The sequence below is a fragment of the Lutra lutra genome, chromosome 10 (genome assembly GCF_902655055.1).
Source record: "Lutra lutra chromosome 10, mLutLut1.2, whole genome shotgun sequence".
In the NCBI taxonomy this organism is placed as follows: domain Eukaryota; kingdom Metazoa; phylum Chordata; class Mammalia; order Carnivora; family Mustelidae; genus Lutra; species Lutra lutra.
Genome location: NC_062287.1, coordinates 63,298,334 through 63,311,472, shown reverse-complemented (window position 1 = coordinate 63,311,472; position 13,139 = coordinate 63,298,334). Strand labels below are relative to the sequence as shown.

General features: G+C 50.1%; 1 protein-coding gene across 20 annotated transcripts in view; it reads right to left on the bottom strand.

Moving 5' to 3' along the window:
- PPFIBP2 (PPFIA binding protein 2) overlaps positions 1–13,139 on the bottom strand; it is a 149,877-nt gene that overhangs the window by 19,429 nt on the left and 117,309 nt on the right. For 15 of the 20 annotated variants that reach the window (XM_047691312.1, XM_047691306.1, XM_047691307.1 and 12 more), the window contains 7 exons: positions 11,371–11,482; positions 9,002–9,063; positions 7,800–7,875; positions 6,657–6,760; positions 4,894–4,973; positions 3,235–3,292; positions 2,290–2,331 (listed from right to left, as the gene is read on the bottom strand). In XM_047691312.1, the coding sequence (XP_047547268.1) occupies positions 2,290–2,331; positions 3,235–3,292; positions 4,894–4,973; positions 6,657–6,760; positions 7,800–7,875; positions 9,002–9,063; positions 11,371–11,482 (534 nt within the window). The remainder of the gene's footprint in view (positions 1–2,289; positions 2,332–3,234; positions 3,293–4,893; positions 4,974–6,656; positions 6,761–7,799; positions 7,876–9,001; positions 9,064–11,370; positions 11,483–13,139) is intronic. The other 5 variants (XM_047691298.1, XM_047691300.1, XM_047691310.1 and 2 more) reach the window with 1 other exon arrangement.

The window sequence follows — 13,139 nt, the reverse complement described above, 5'->3', positions numbered from 1 at the left end:
AAAAAGGACATAATGGCCCCTAAAGCCACAAACCTAAGGGAAACCCAGTGGAATGCATTTGGATAAAGAGAGAAAATGCATTTGAATAAAGAGAGAAAATTCATTCCATTTTCCTTTACCAAGGAAATCGACTGTGGATAACTTGATGGGGCCCAGAAGAAAAGTAATACAAAAGTTCTGATTTCCAAATGGACAAGTCCGAGAAGCGATGGAGACTTCAATGCCTGAGACATCTCTTGAAGTTTCATTTAGTTAAAAGCCAGGTATCCAACGAATTCTGAATTCATTGTGCTTATAAAATACGCATCCCTGAAATTGTCTGAAATCCGATTCCTTCACTGAACATGGACTACTAACCGCTGTGAACTCGGACTACTAATCCCCATGAACAGGCTCAGAAAGGAGAGATGTGGGGGAAAAAAGGAGACTAAATTTCCAAGGAACTCTGAAAGAACCAGCTGGTGAAGCACAAATAATCAGATGGGGAGAATGCATGATTTTTAAGCTCATGATGACCCACGAGGCAGGTACTGGACCTGGTCAGGTCAACAGTTTACAAATGCCAGTCCCTGTGCCAGCTGCCTCACAGTCACTGGGAACACCTGCAAAGACAGGGTTCCCAGGTTGCACCTGGTCCTGTGAATCTACCCCGCTGGGAGCACACCCCAAGTGGTGGTATTTTTTTTTAAGATTTTATATATTTATTGTCAGAGAGAGAGAGAGCACAAGCAGGGGGAGCAGCGGACAGAGGGAAAAGCAGGCCCCCTGCTGAGCAGGAAGCTCCATGCAGGACTCCATCCCAGGACCCTGGGATCAGGACCTGAGCTGAAGGCAGACGCTCAACTGACTGAGACACCCAGGTCCCAAGTGTCTGTATTTTTAACAAGCGTTTCAGATTACTCTGATGCACAGTTAAAGCTGGAAGCACTGAGTGTGGGGAAGGCAATGTTTGAAAGGTTTAAGGATCTGTGACTCCAGGTTCCCCGTGACACAGGAAATAGAGGAGTGGGGAAGGGCTCTCAAAACCAGATTTCCAGTTGCATCATCACCCATGCACCACCCCCCTCAAAGATCGGGAAGAGACCACTGAGGCCACCGATGTGGACTGTCTGGGGTGCTCACTGGATGGGAAAGGGGACAGAAGCTGGTTGGGAAAGAAGACAGAACCTAACCCAAGCATGCGTGTCCCAGGCCTATAAGACAACAGAAAGAATCGAGGGTGACAGAAAGGGCTCTCAGCTCTGTTTAGCCAAGAACGACAGCTAGGAAGGAAGGACTCACTGCTGGAAAAGGTAAAGGTCAGGGCAGGACCCAGAAGGAACAGAAGAATGCGGCTGGTTGTGGGGGAATGGAAACCCCAGCCGCCTCCTGTTAGAACAGAGAGGCAGCGCACTGGAGGCGGCAAGAACACAAGCTTTGTGTCAGACGGACTCAGACAAAACTCTTTCCCTTCAGCCTCCCACAACCTGTTTTATTGTTTCTCAATGGGGAACAACTCTTGCCTCAGGCTGAGCACGCCAGGACAGCAGATAAGCACAGGCACAAGAAATATCACGTGCCCGGGGCCTGGAGAGCACGCAGGCTGTAGGAGCACAGTCTCTAGATCAGACCCCATTCAGAACATCGCGCTCATGTGTGGTCCAGGGCACAAGCCGGAGAAACCAGTGCTGACCCTAAGGAGGATGAATGGGAACTTTAAAGGCTTGTGATCCACACGCTGGAGAAGAGGATGTTCAGCTCAGAGGAGGGTGTGAGGAGCAGTCAGGAGCAGAGGAGGCTGGTTCATTCCAGGGGCTCCAGAGGGAGAGCCAGGATCAGCGGGCACATGCTCTGGGGAAGTCCTGAAGGTGTATCTACTAGGGCTGGGAAAGATGTGAAGAGCTCTCCAGCACAGAAAGCGAGGGCCAGACGTCAATGTTAGGGGATGCCCCGGTGGCTGAGTGTGCCCGTGTTTAACCCTGACACGTGAGCACAGAAAGGATGAGAGCTGTCCTGCTCCTCCAGCTTATGTGTGGGAACCCTAACCTTCCCCTTCCCTGCAATCAGATCCACAATGTTAAAGATGAACTTTCCTGAGCCTGTAAAATGGAAGAGACAATAAGAAATCCCATCCCACAGACAACGAGACGAAATCACACTACACGGTGCGCGTAAGCCAGAAACGGGAAAGGAAGCGTTGTCTTTCCTCCTGTGCTCTTATCCCTTATGATTCACCTATTTCCCAGGCACAAAGCTCCGTGAAAACTCTAGCAGACAACCATGAGTGCATGATCGGGGCAGTTATCGTACCTTGGTTTCCACCCCAGGGGAGAGCTGGTTCCCGTTGACACACTGTGCAGCAGCAAGAAGGGTTTCAATCATGTGCAGAGAGAGAGACCAGTGTTAGTCACAAATGACAGCTCAGGACCACCTGCCTGCTTCCAGCTGCAAGGCTCATCCCCTCCCTCCCCATCTTTCTGTTAGGTAATCACCATCCACGGAGGAAACACAGGTCACTGTCCAACCTGTGGACAGATGTTCCGGGTAGTTGCCAGCAATCTGACCAGAGAGAGCAAGAAGCACAGGACCACAGGGCCAGAGCCACTGAATGGGCCCCGTGGCTCCTGCCAGCCTCAGTCTTCAGGGGTGTCCTTTGTAATTACTGGTGCTGGTACACTGCTCAGACCAAGGGATTGAACAGCAGGCTCCAGAAAGGTGCTCTCTCAGGAAAGGAGTCTGGTCTCCAGTGACCATGCCCGAGAACCTGGGATCTACCCTCCAGCACCCGGAATACCCACATGGTCAAGGGCCAGCCTCGAATAAGGGGCACAAAGCCCTCCTCACATCTCTCTAGATTCTTAAAAAAGCTTCCTCTCCAATCTCCTAAATTATCCTGTAACTCACTCCTGGGCTCATCAACTTTATCCACATTACTTCCTCATTCAAAATCCCTGCAACAGAGGCCCAGGACTCAAGACCTTGACGGCTTGATCTGACTCAGGCTCTGAACCAACATCCTCCTGCTCCCCATCATTTCCCAAAACCTGCCTGTGCTCACCTCTGCATCTTGTCCATCAACTCCCTGCAGCATGCCCTGGCCTCCCTCTGGGATGCCTTGGGCCACACCTGACTGGTTTTCTCAGAATGTTCATGTAATTCCTGCCTCCCCATCAGCTTCAGAAAGGCCTCTACAAGGTGGGACCTGTGTGTCCCAGCACTGCTGGGTAAGGAACTCAGGAGTTACAAGGGGCTGACCTTGTCCACAGGTTCACTTCTTAGGTCTTCTAGGCTACATGAGAGTTTTTTCTGAGCTCTGGAAAAACACAAAAGAAAGCGAACAAAGACACAGTTACTGGACAAGGTGGTGTGTCATTCATACAGAGGACATACCAAGTGTTTTACCAGTAGTCTGTTAAGTGGGTTTAGGGTCAAGGTCAGGAAAAAGTCACTCTCTCATCACAACCACTACACAGGAGACTGGCCCATTTCAGGGAATACCTGGTCAGATAATGTATTGTTGAGGGCATGAGAGCATAATTTAAATCCAAATCAAAAGGCCTTGACGTTCCTTGGAAATACAGAACACACTCAATTCTATTACATCAATGGGAGCTAACTGGTTTATAGTTAGAAAGAAGACTTTGCAGAGTCAAAAGACAGGAGAGGTGCCGATACGGCCTCATCCATGAGTCTAAGATGTAACCCCGGGAGGAAGGAGCTGTGCCACATTACAGTGGAGGTGAGCACATCGGCCAGCCACAGCTCCAGAGCATCACCTGCTAGGATCTTCCAAGCCTTTGCTCCAGCTCTGTCCTGACCAGTCTGCTCAGTGGAATTTGCTTTTTCAGAGGTTATTTTGCAGAGAAGGGCACAAACTGTATAGAGAAGAGACCATGCCACCAGGGGTCACAAGAGTTACCTTGTAACAAGTCTCCTTGGTAGTGATGCTTCTCAGTTTATATGAGTAAAGTAAAATCTCTTAGTACATTGGTCTCCTGTGAGTCTGGTCAGTGTGAGTTAATCACTGTTGACTTTTTCCCAAGTGAACTCATACTTAAACTAAATTTCTTATTGTGCAAAGTGACTACCAATTGCAGTCTTTGACACGCATTTTTCTCTAGGGCTAAAGGCTGAGGGAAACAATGGCCCTATAGAAAGTGGGGTCCAGAATGTAGGTGCTGGAGCCTCAGTACCATTCTGGGGAAACTTCCATCATACATACGGCCAATCTCCCCAGATGTCCTCACTGAATGACACTCTGCTCTTGGCAGTGGAGCCTCTGTATCTCCATTACATGGGGCCTAACCTGAAAGCATATCCTAAATTGTTGACCTAGGGAGCTAGAAATTGGTTCATTTTAGAGGGAACTAGACCAGTGGCAGCCAGTGACCCCACAGGCCAGCCCATTATAAGCTCATTGTCATGTGAAGCTTCCCCAAAGCAACAGAACAACCTCTCTGTAGGAGAAATGGCTCTTCTGGCGAAGCTGGACTTGTCACAGGGCTCTGGGACTCCTAAGAGCAGGAAGGACTTTCAAGAGGGGACTGTTGAAAATGAGACCTACAACATGGGATGCTCTCACCCCAAGGAATCCCTGATGGGCACAGATGACCTACAGCCACTTCTCCTTTGAGGCTCCAATCCCTGGCCAGGTCTTTTCTCAGTGACAATGGCCCAGACCCTTAGCCCGTGGGAAGGGAAGCTCATCCGTGGCTAGGGGAGGTAGGCATGTTTGTGACTGTTCCACGGCCACAGTGTGGCCACTGTCAGGGCCTGGAGCACTGCTCAGTGGAAGGGCAGGTGTGCCTAGGACCTGTGGCTGTGCTTACCATGCATGGCCAATCCCTGCCTTACAGGAGCCCCAAGGGTGGGCTGAGCGCACAGCAGCTCTAGGGACATAGTCAGGACCCCTACCTGGTTTCCAGTGATTTCTGTGGTAGAGGAGGCGGCCCCACAGCGGGAGAGTTACATCTTGGAGGCATCTGTACAAGAAACTGAAGTCACCGTAGGGGACACTTAATGTGTGGAGACCACCTACCATCCCTTCTCCTTTGAGGAGTACCACTTCCTCCCCTAGGTACAGCCACATTGGCTGTGTTGATTCAGGTGCCTTGCTCTTTCAGGATGCCCGGGAGGAAGGAGTATTGGAAACCCAGGCCAACCTGCAACTCCTCCCCAGACCTGGCCCCATATCCCTGCAGGAGAGTCCTGACACCTGAACCCCTGGGGACCCTTGCCACTCCTGCCCTCTCTGAGCTGGGTTCTTTAGCTTTTTCTTTCTTGTAGGAAGCCACCATGCACCCTTTCAGAAACATGCCTTGTTGGTGTAGGTTAGCCAGAGTTGATGTCTGGTGCTTGCAATGAGAAGCACTAGAACGGACCTATGCACTTAACAAAAGTGAGCCACCTCCACGGCCTGCCGGGCCCCGTGCTGGGTGTGACTAAGTGTTCCCCACAGCAAACAGGCAGACAGCTGAGATAAAAGATCAGTACAGACGTTCTTATGATAATGATACCTCTAATGCAACAGAGGGATGTATGGGAGGAAGGGAAACTTCAGAAGAGGGCTTCAGAGGGGAGAACACTTGAGAAATGAGAATGGGCTTAGTGAGAAGGCAAAAAGGGAAGAGAGTTACAGGTAGACTGAACATGAGCTAAAGGTGGCATCTAAGGAGGACACAGTTTGACATTTTCACTGTTGTACTAAGTGCAAAGATGACTTTTTCTCTAGAGCCCAGTAAGTACCTTTTTGGTCTAATAAACATGTGTCCATTTCCAGGTTCTGCCATCTAGCTGCTGTGTGACCTAAAGCAGATTAATTACCCTCTCTGAGCCTCAGCTTCACAATAAAGAAAGAAACCCAGCTGGGTGTCATTAAGGTGACAAGAAATAAGGTGAGAGCCATGTACAGAGCTCATTGCAGTAACCACACATTGGTACTGGGTGTCAATCACTGCTTCTGTATGATTGCCAGCAATCTGGAATGTTGATCTGACTTGATAACTGGTCACTTGGTAACATTTTAGTTCCTCCCTCAATTAAAAGAGTTGAGCTAGACCCCTAAGATCCTCTTCAGTTTGGCCATTCTAGAGTTTCATGAGCTTTTTACACCCTGAGCTGAAGGCCTTTCTCTCCTTGAGATCTGGATCTATGAGTATCTAGTCTGAATGCGGAGAGATTTGTGTAGGACAAAGAAAATCTGTCTGCTGGTTACAGCGGCTGGAGTGGGTGTCTGAAATAGGAATGGATCCCTGCAGTAGCTGAAGTTATTCCCCTCCATGAGCAAGGCACACTCATCCATTCGACAACCATCTGCATTCTCCTGGGCCTTGGGCACTATTACAGACACTGGACAAATGGGGGGAGATAAAACCAAACCACCCTCGGTCTCTGCTTATACCCCAGAGAGGAAAGACAAAAGAAACAAGGAACTGGATTGAGTTCCTATCCTTGCAAGTCCAGCGTCCACAATGTCAATCCTCCCAGTCAGGACACAGGCCAGCGCCTGGGCCCTTACCCACTCTTGGTGCTCTCCCCAGGGCCTTGGGGGCCACTCCATCTATTTAATTTCTCACCTGTCAAGTTTTATACCTGACAGGTACCTGACTAGATCATTCCCCAAGCTCTGTAAGCTCCCAGGACCTGCTAAAACCCCAATCATGGGTGAAACATAGCACCTCTGGTTTAAAGAATTCTTCAGGGCCTTTATTCGCACTGTTCCACTTCCTGAAACTTCCCTCGAGTTCTTCTTCATTGATTAAGAGAGTTCTTTCCGAAGGCCCTGGAAGCATTAATGCAGAAGGGGAGGATCACTACTGTGGGAGTTATTCAGAAACCCATAATTAACACAAAATTCTAACAGTCTTTCTCCTTCATTAAGAAAGCCTAAGGAATACATAAAGGTACATTAAGAGCGTGACTCAGATTCTTCAGGGCATCTGAAGATGGACTGTCATGAGGGTCATCTCAAGGGCAAAGCTCATGTATGGAACATAGAGAAACCCCTAGGATTCCTCCCCAACCTTCTCACTCCTTGGCCACAGGCAGTCAGGCTCTGACTAGACCCCAAATACCAAAGAAGAGGAAAAACAGGGCAGCGATGTGTGTGCAGGCCCAGCAAAAGCTCAGCCAGAATGAGAGGTCTCTGAATGCCCTCGGAGCAGCCCCCTCCTCCGAAGTAGCTGCTTTCTGGGGACTGTGATAGGAGCCCAGGTCAGCGGCACGAAGGGTAAGGCAGGCAGCCTGGCCTACAGCCCGCTGTGCTCAGACGAACACTAATGCTGCCTGGGAGGTTCGTTCACCCCGGGCAGCAAATACGAAACACGGAGAGCTCTCCCTGCCCTGTGCCTTCCTACGGGAACCCAGGTACCCAGGGACTTAAAGGAGGCTCCCTGAGTGTCCTGGCAATCTACTGGGGGAGCTTTTAGATTCCTCTGGAGGTGGGCAAGCTCTAATCCCTCATGAGGGTACCAAACTAATTTTTGGTCCAGGTTTGACTGCACTTACTGCCCCTAAGGGGTATGCTGGAAAGACACACAGCCGATCTCCAAGAATGGAGATTCCCAAGGGCTCACACTGATGGCTTTATTTTCTTGATGATCTGCTTAGTCCCTGGGAGCTCTGGACCACCATCGGACATAGCTTCTAGAAAACAACAAGCTGCCGATTTCCCCCATCCAGGACAGGCTAACCAGCTCCACTCTCTAGCAGAGGATCTTCTCCAAATGAAGACGAAGAGCCTTCTGGCAAAATGCCCCTGGGTTTAACCCAGTCGATGAAATACCTCTGGGAGAAAAGGGCAGAGCCCTCCTTGCCCTCACCTTGTGTTGCCATCATCATCTCCTTCGCCCTTCGGTACTGGTTTAGCAGCCCCGTGAGCTCCTCTATCCGACGGTCCTGTCACAGTGGGAGAGTAGACTATACGTGAACACCACCACTGGCCCCTCTGAAGATTTCATGGGTGACGGGGGCCACATTATGTTCTGGGCACATGGAGAAGAGATGCCACAGGGAACCTAAAGAACGCTTCAACAGAAAGGTCGGCATCCAGCCTCCTTCCCATAGAGCCTGGGTTCTCAGTGCTCTACTAGGCCGCTCCCAACATTCTTGCCTCTACCCAAAGGCAAGAGTTCAATCTCTAGCCATAAAACAGTCCTTCTAGGGGTTAAACATTTCCCATCAGAACAATCACTATCTCCCCTCCTGAGGTAGCCTTAGAAATCTGTCTCCTAGTTCAACTATTGTCCTCTGGAGCTACGTGCAAAAAAAGATTAAAATAAAGCTGGTGTGTTTATCCCCAATTCCCTCACCTGTTCCTGGGAAGTCTGAGATTCCGTGTACAACAGATGAAATCTCCCAGAGGAGATCATTTCTTTCAGCAAAAGGTCTGGGGACTTGGGAGGTCACACAGATTCTGGCCCTAGACAGACTTGGGGGGTGAACCCTGGATACACTACCTACTGTGACCTGACCTTGGACAAGACTCAAGTGCTCTGAATCTCAGTGTCCTCATCTGTAATGTGCAGGGCTGTGATCCTCAGAGCTGATGTCCATCCCAGGGAGGTGCTCTCTAGTTACAGAGGGGGCTCCCCTAGGATTATACAGGGATCAGACGTGAAGGACAGAAGGTGGGGGGTAAGCACATGGCATGCTGCTTAGTGTCTCCGCGATGAGTCTACACCAGACAGTGCACAGAGGAGACTGGTGTCTAAGCGGGAGTCTAAGTAGTTACGACATTGGCAATAACTGTGGTGATATTTTTTTCCCCCACACCTACATGAACAGGTACCACTTCAATCTGCCTCTGGGAGATTTCACTTAAGCCAAGTTCCTAGGCATCAAGGGCAAAAACAGGTGGCTGAGGCTCAGTCTCTAAGAGGCAGAAGCCATTCTCCCAACATATCCCTGGGTCAGCAGCCTAATGGGCATGACCCTGCCCAGAATATCAGAGACCAATAGGGACCAAACAGTCAGAGACATCAGCAGAGGAAGAAGAGGGCTTTCTGCCTGACGATCATCTTACCTTATCTTCATTGGCAACAAGCAAAGTTTCCATCCCCATTTTCAGACGTTGAATTTCTTGGTCTAAAAGAATTCAGGTGTGGGAAGAATTATGTAAAGACAGACAGCCATCCCCACATGCTAAGCTGCTGATACTTTCCTTGTGAATCAACTGCACACAGGCTCTTCTATTTCTTTAAAAGCCTGTGATGATGTCTGGCATAGTCAGTCTCATTAAACATTTGTTGGACTCCTAAATGAATGAAGGAGCCTAGTATTTTATCTTCTCTTTATAGACGTTAGTGGGGAAAAATCAAAATGCCATTTACTCAAAGGTGACACAGAAGAACCCCCAAATCTTTCAAAATCAACATCTCGGAAGAATACAGACATTTATTGCTGATTACCTGAGTGGGCATGCACCTGGGCTGCCAACTAGTTTTAGAGAAAATCCTACAGTCCCATGGACTGTAGCAAAGGTGAATTTAAAATAAGAAGAAGAAAAAAAAAAGAGCCCACAGCTGAGTGAAGATGAGAAAAAAATGATTATGTAAAAGAGCTGGTGGGTACTTGGCTTAATTTAAAATGGTATAGTCAGAATTGACTAACAAATGTTTAGACACATCTATAAGTATGTTCAAACAAACTCTATAGTTAAGGAAAACTATCTTACTTCATAAGCCTACAGAATTTCCCAGTGTGCCTCTGTGGAGCACCCACGGCCTGCTCTCCCTCTGGGCCTAACAGGGACTCTTGATTTCTTCCCCAACCAGTCTGGAGAGCCAAAGAACAGTGCCTAAAGGAGCCGGAGGTCTCTCTGCTAAATATTTAGGCCTAGGGATTGTCACATAGTTGGGAGTTCCAAAACAAGGACCTGTCCCCACTCCTAAACTGATCACTGCAAATGGAACAGGGACGACTATGTAAGCAAAGCAAGGAGACGAGGGAACTAAAGTATAGGCATCCCACTTGCAACAAGAATAGGACGAGTAAATTTATGGGCTTTGTGTACATAGTCATAGGGATTCATTTTCAGAGGAAAGTAGACAGTGCCTGCTCACTATCTTAGGCTCTTGGCAGCTGAAGACCAATTCTGCAGCTCCACTTGTGGGAGGAGGGTGGTAAGCCCCATATGAAGACTGGCAAACCTCAGTGATTTGGGCAGAACCCAACCTGTGCAGCAAATGACAAAAGGACCAGCTCTAAGAGTTACCTAATGACGGACTAGAAGGCCTGGACTGCAGAGAAGCATAGGGTGGCGGGGGAAGGCTGCAAGGCCTCAAGTCAGGGCTCAGCATTCTATGCAGGTCAAGTATCACAGAGAAGCTAGGATATCTTAGGGGGCCCCACAGCCTCCACCCCGAGCCTTGGCAGGTAGGGGCCATGCTCAAAGACTTGAGAAGAGACTGAGAAAGGCTGGGGGAGGGATGAACATATGGGTCACAAATTTTCTTCTCCAGCCCGAGTCTTGGCTTCCCCACCCCAGCCAGGGACCCAGGCTCAGCTGCGCTAAGGCTGACCAGGGACCCAGCAGTGGGGCCAATCCCCAAGGCTACCGGACCTCGTCCAGCATCGCTCTGCAGCCTGGTGGTGGGAGGAGAAGTCAGGAGGTGTGTGATCATTCTGTACTCCAGGTGAACAGCTGTAAACACTCAATAGGTGTGAATAAGAGGATCTGAGGATTCACCCTCTCGTTTTACAGCGGACTTGAACTTATCACCGTCCACTCACCACGCTTCCACTCACTCAGGATTTCTGAGGAGCCTACCAGGGCTGAATGCTGTGTGCGGCTCTGTGGATCCAGTCTTAAAGAGAACAGACACAGACCTGGCCCCACAGCGAGGACCACAGTCTTCACCACAGGACTTCCACCCGTGCAGCCCTGATACATTTAAGTGCTAGGATGGAAGTTAGAGAAAAATTGGACTGGGCGTGGGGGCGCACTTCGTTAAGGTACGGTGGCCAGAATAGGTCTGAGGGGTAACAGTGAGTTGAGATCTATAGGATGAGAATTAACTGCTTTGTTTCTGTGCCCTCAGGGCCTGGTATGAGTATCCGGCAGGCATCTACAAGTGACTGAATGACTAGTCTCCCCTGGGGGGAGGACACAAAGGAAGTCCTTCCAGTCAAGTGAAAGAAGAGCTCCAGGGGGGCTGCACAGAGCTTCGGAATCAGACTACACATGAGAAGTTCACGGCCATGAGTCCACAACAGAGCTGTGCTTTACAGGCCCGTTCACCCGCACACTCATCTGTTCGCTCAGACATGTTTGCATGCATGCAGGCACACACAGCAAGCCTACTCACACAGGCACACACACACACCCCCACTCACAGACACACGTGCCCGGGGCCCAAGGGCAAGCACGTCCTATCACCGTCCAGCGGTTACCTTTCTCTGCATGGTCACTGTGGAGGGCCGCAGTCCGGGAGAGCTGGCTGTGCAGACGCTCGATTTCGGCAGCCTTCAGGGCCACCTGCTCTTGCAGCTGGGCCACCTCAGCCTGAAAGAGTAACAGAGGGTCCCTGGGAACTCAGAGGGACGACCAGACTGTGATGGAGTGCCTCAAGTCTCTCACCGCCCAGGACCAATGGGTCCTACAGCCTGCCGGGCAGTCAGGGACAGAAGCGGCAGAGGTGAGCAGTTAGGGGCGCTTACTGCTTTCTCCACAAGGGGGCGCTCTGCCAACTGAACTCATTCTTCCGGGCCCATTTGGCCATGCCTACAGCTCGGGCTGGTCTCCTGTATCCTTCCACCTGACCAGGTGGCCCAGTCACCATGGAGGCTGGGATGGTGTGCCATGGGAGAGCTGCTGATGGACAGTTTCCTTCTGGCTGTGGTCTTCCTTCTCCCCAGAGAGTCACACAAAGCCATGGATATACACCACTGTGATAAGTACACACAGATTCCATTTTCCCAGCTCATCCAGGAAGTACAGTGGAAATCAAACCACTATTGGTAGACAAAGAGTAAGCCAAGGGTTCCTCCTGAAAGTACTTTCCCACCCTTCAGGCATAGCCACGGCCTCTGCCCAGGCTCCAGGAACCCACACACGCTCAAGTACGTGTCTACACATACAAGCACTCAGGTGCACCGAGCAGACACACTGTGGCAAATAAAGCAGGTAAGCACAGCCACAACGCCACATACACACATTCATACCCACATGTACATGGACTGTTGTACTGGGCAGTTCTCACATCTCTACTAAGCAGAGCAGGTTAAATTTCACACATTACAGTAAGTGTGATTATTCACACGTTCCCATACTCATGAGAAGATCAGAATGGTGTCAGTCCCATCCCACGGGGCACACTGGCTTTGGAGCCAAACCTGGATTCTCTCATTCCTACTTGGGTGACTTTAGGAAAGTTAACCTTTCCGAGTCTTGCTTCATGTATGAAATGGGGAAAACAGCATTTACTTCATAGAGCAGTGGTGAGGATTAAGTAAGATAATAGTCACGGACAACTTAGCCTCATGCTTGGTAGACAGTAAGTGCTCAATAAATGCTGCCACTGTGGCTCCTCTCATCGTAATCCTTCCCTTGTGGATAACCAGCTAGTTCTCTGAGCACCAAACTAGACAAAGAAAGAGGGTGAGGACTAACTCTAGAGCCAGTCAACACAGAGTGGAGCCCAGTCCTCTGGCTATCTCTCCCTGGGTCACATCCCAGTCATATCCCTGTCATGCCTCAAGGTCATGGAATGGGCCGTCCTTTCCCACAGGGGCTGGAGTTAACCTTCAAACAATTTCAAGGAACCAGATGAGCCCTGAGCCTTCTGGTGGCTCCTCTGCCCCACAGGCCTGCATTCAGTCTCAGGACACACTGGCGGAGCACTCACTCTGCCTGGGCCTCCATGCTTGCTGACTACTCACGTCAGGCCTCACTCGCTCCTCACAGGAAACCATGGGAGGAAGTAATATCCCTGCGTGTTGCTTCTGGGGAGACACCAGGACCGGTACCCGGGACATAAACCCCACCCACTCCCAAGCCAGCTGCTATCCACTGTGGCCTGCGTGCTTTGGAGTTAACAGCACAGTGAAGGCCGCTATTACGGGGTGAGGGCTCCCTGTGCCCACCTCAGGGTTCCTGAATAAACCTTCCCTGATATCCCCCAAAAAGGAAAGAGATGACCATGTAGAGAACAAGGAGGCAG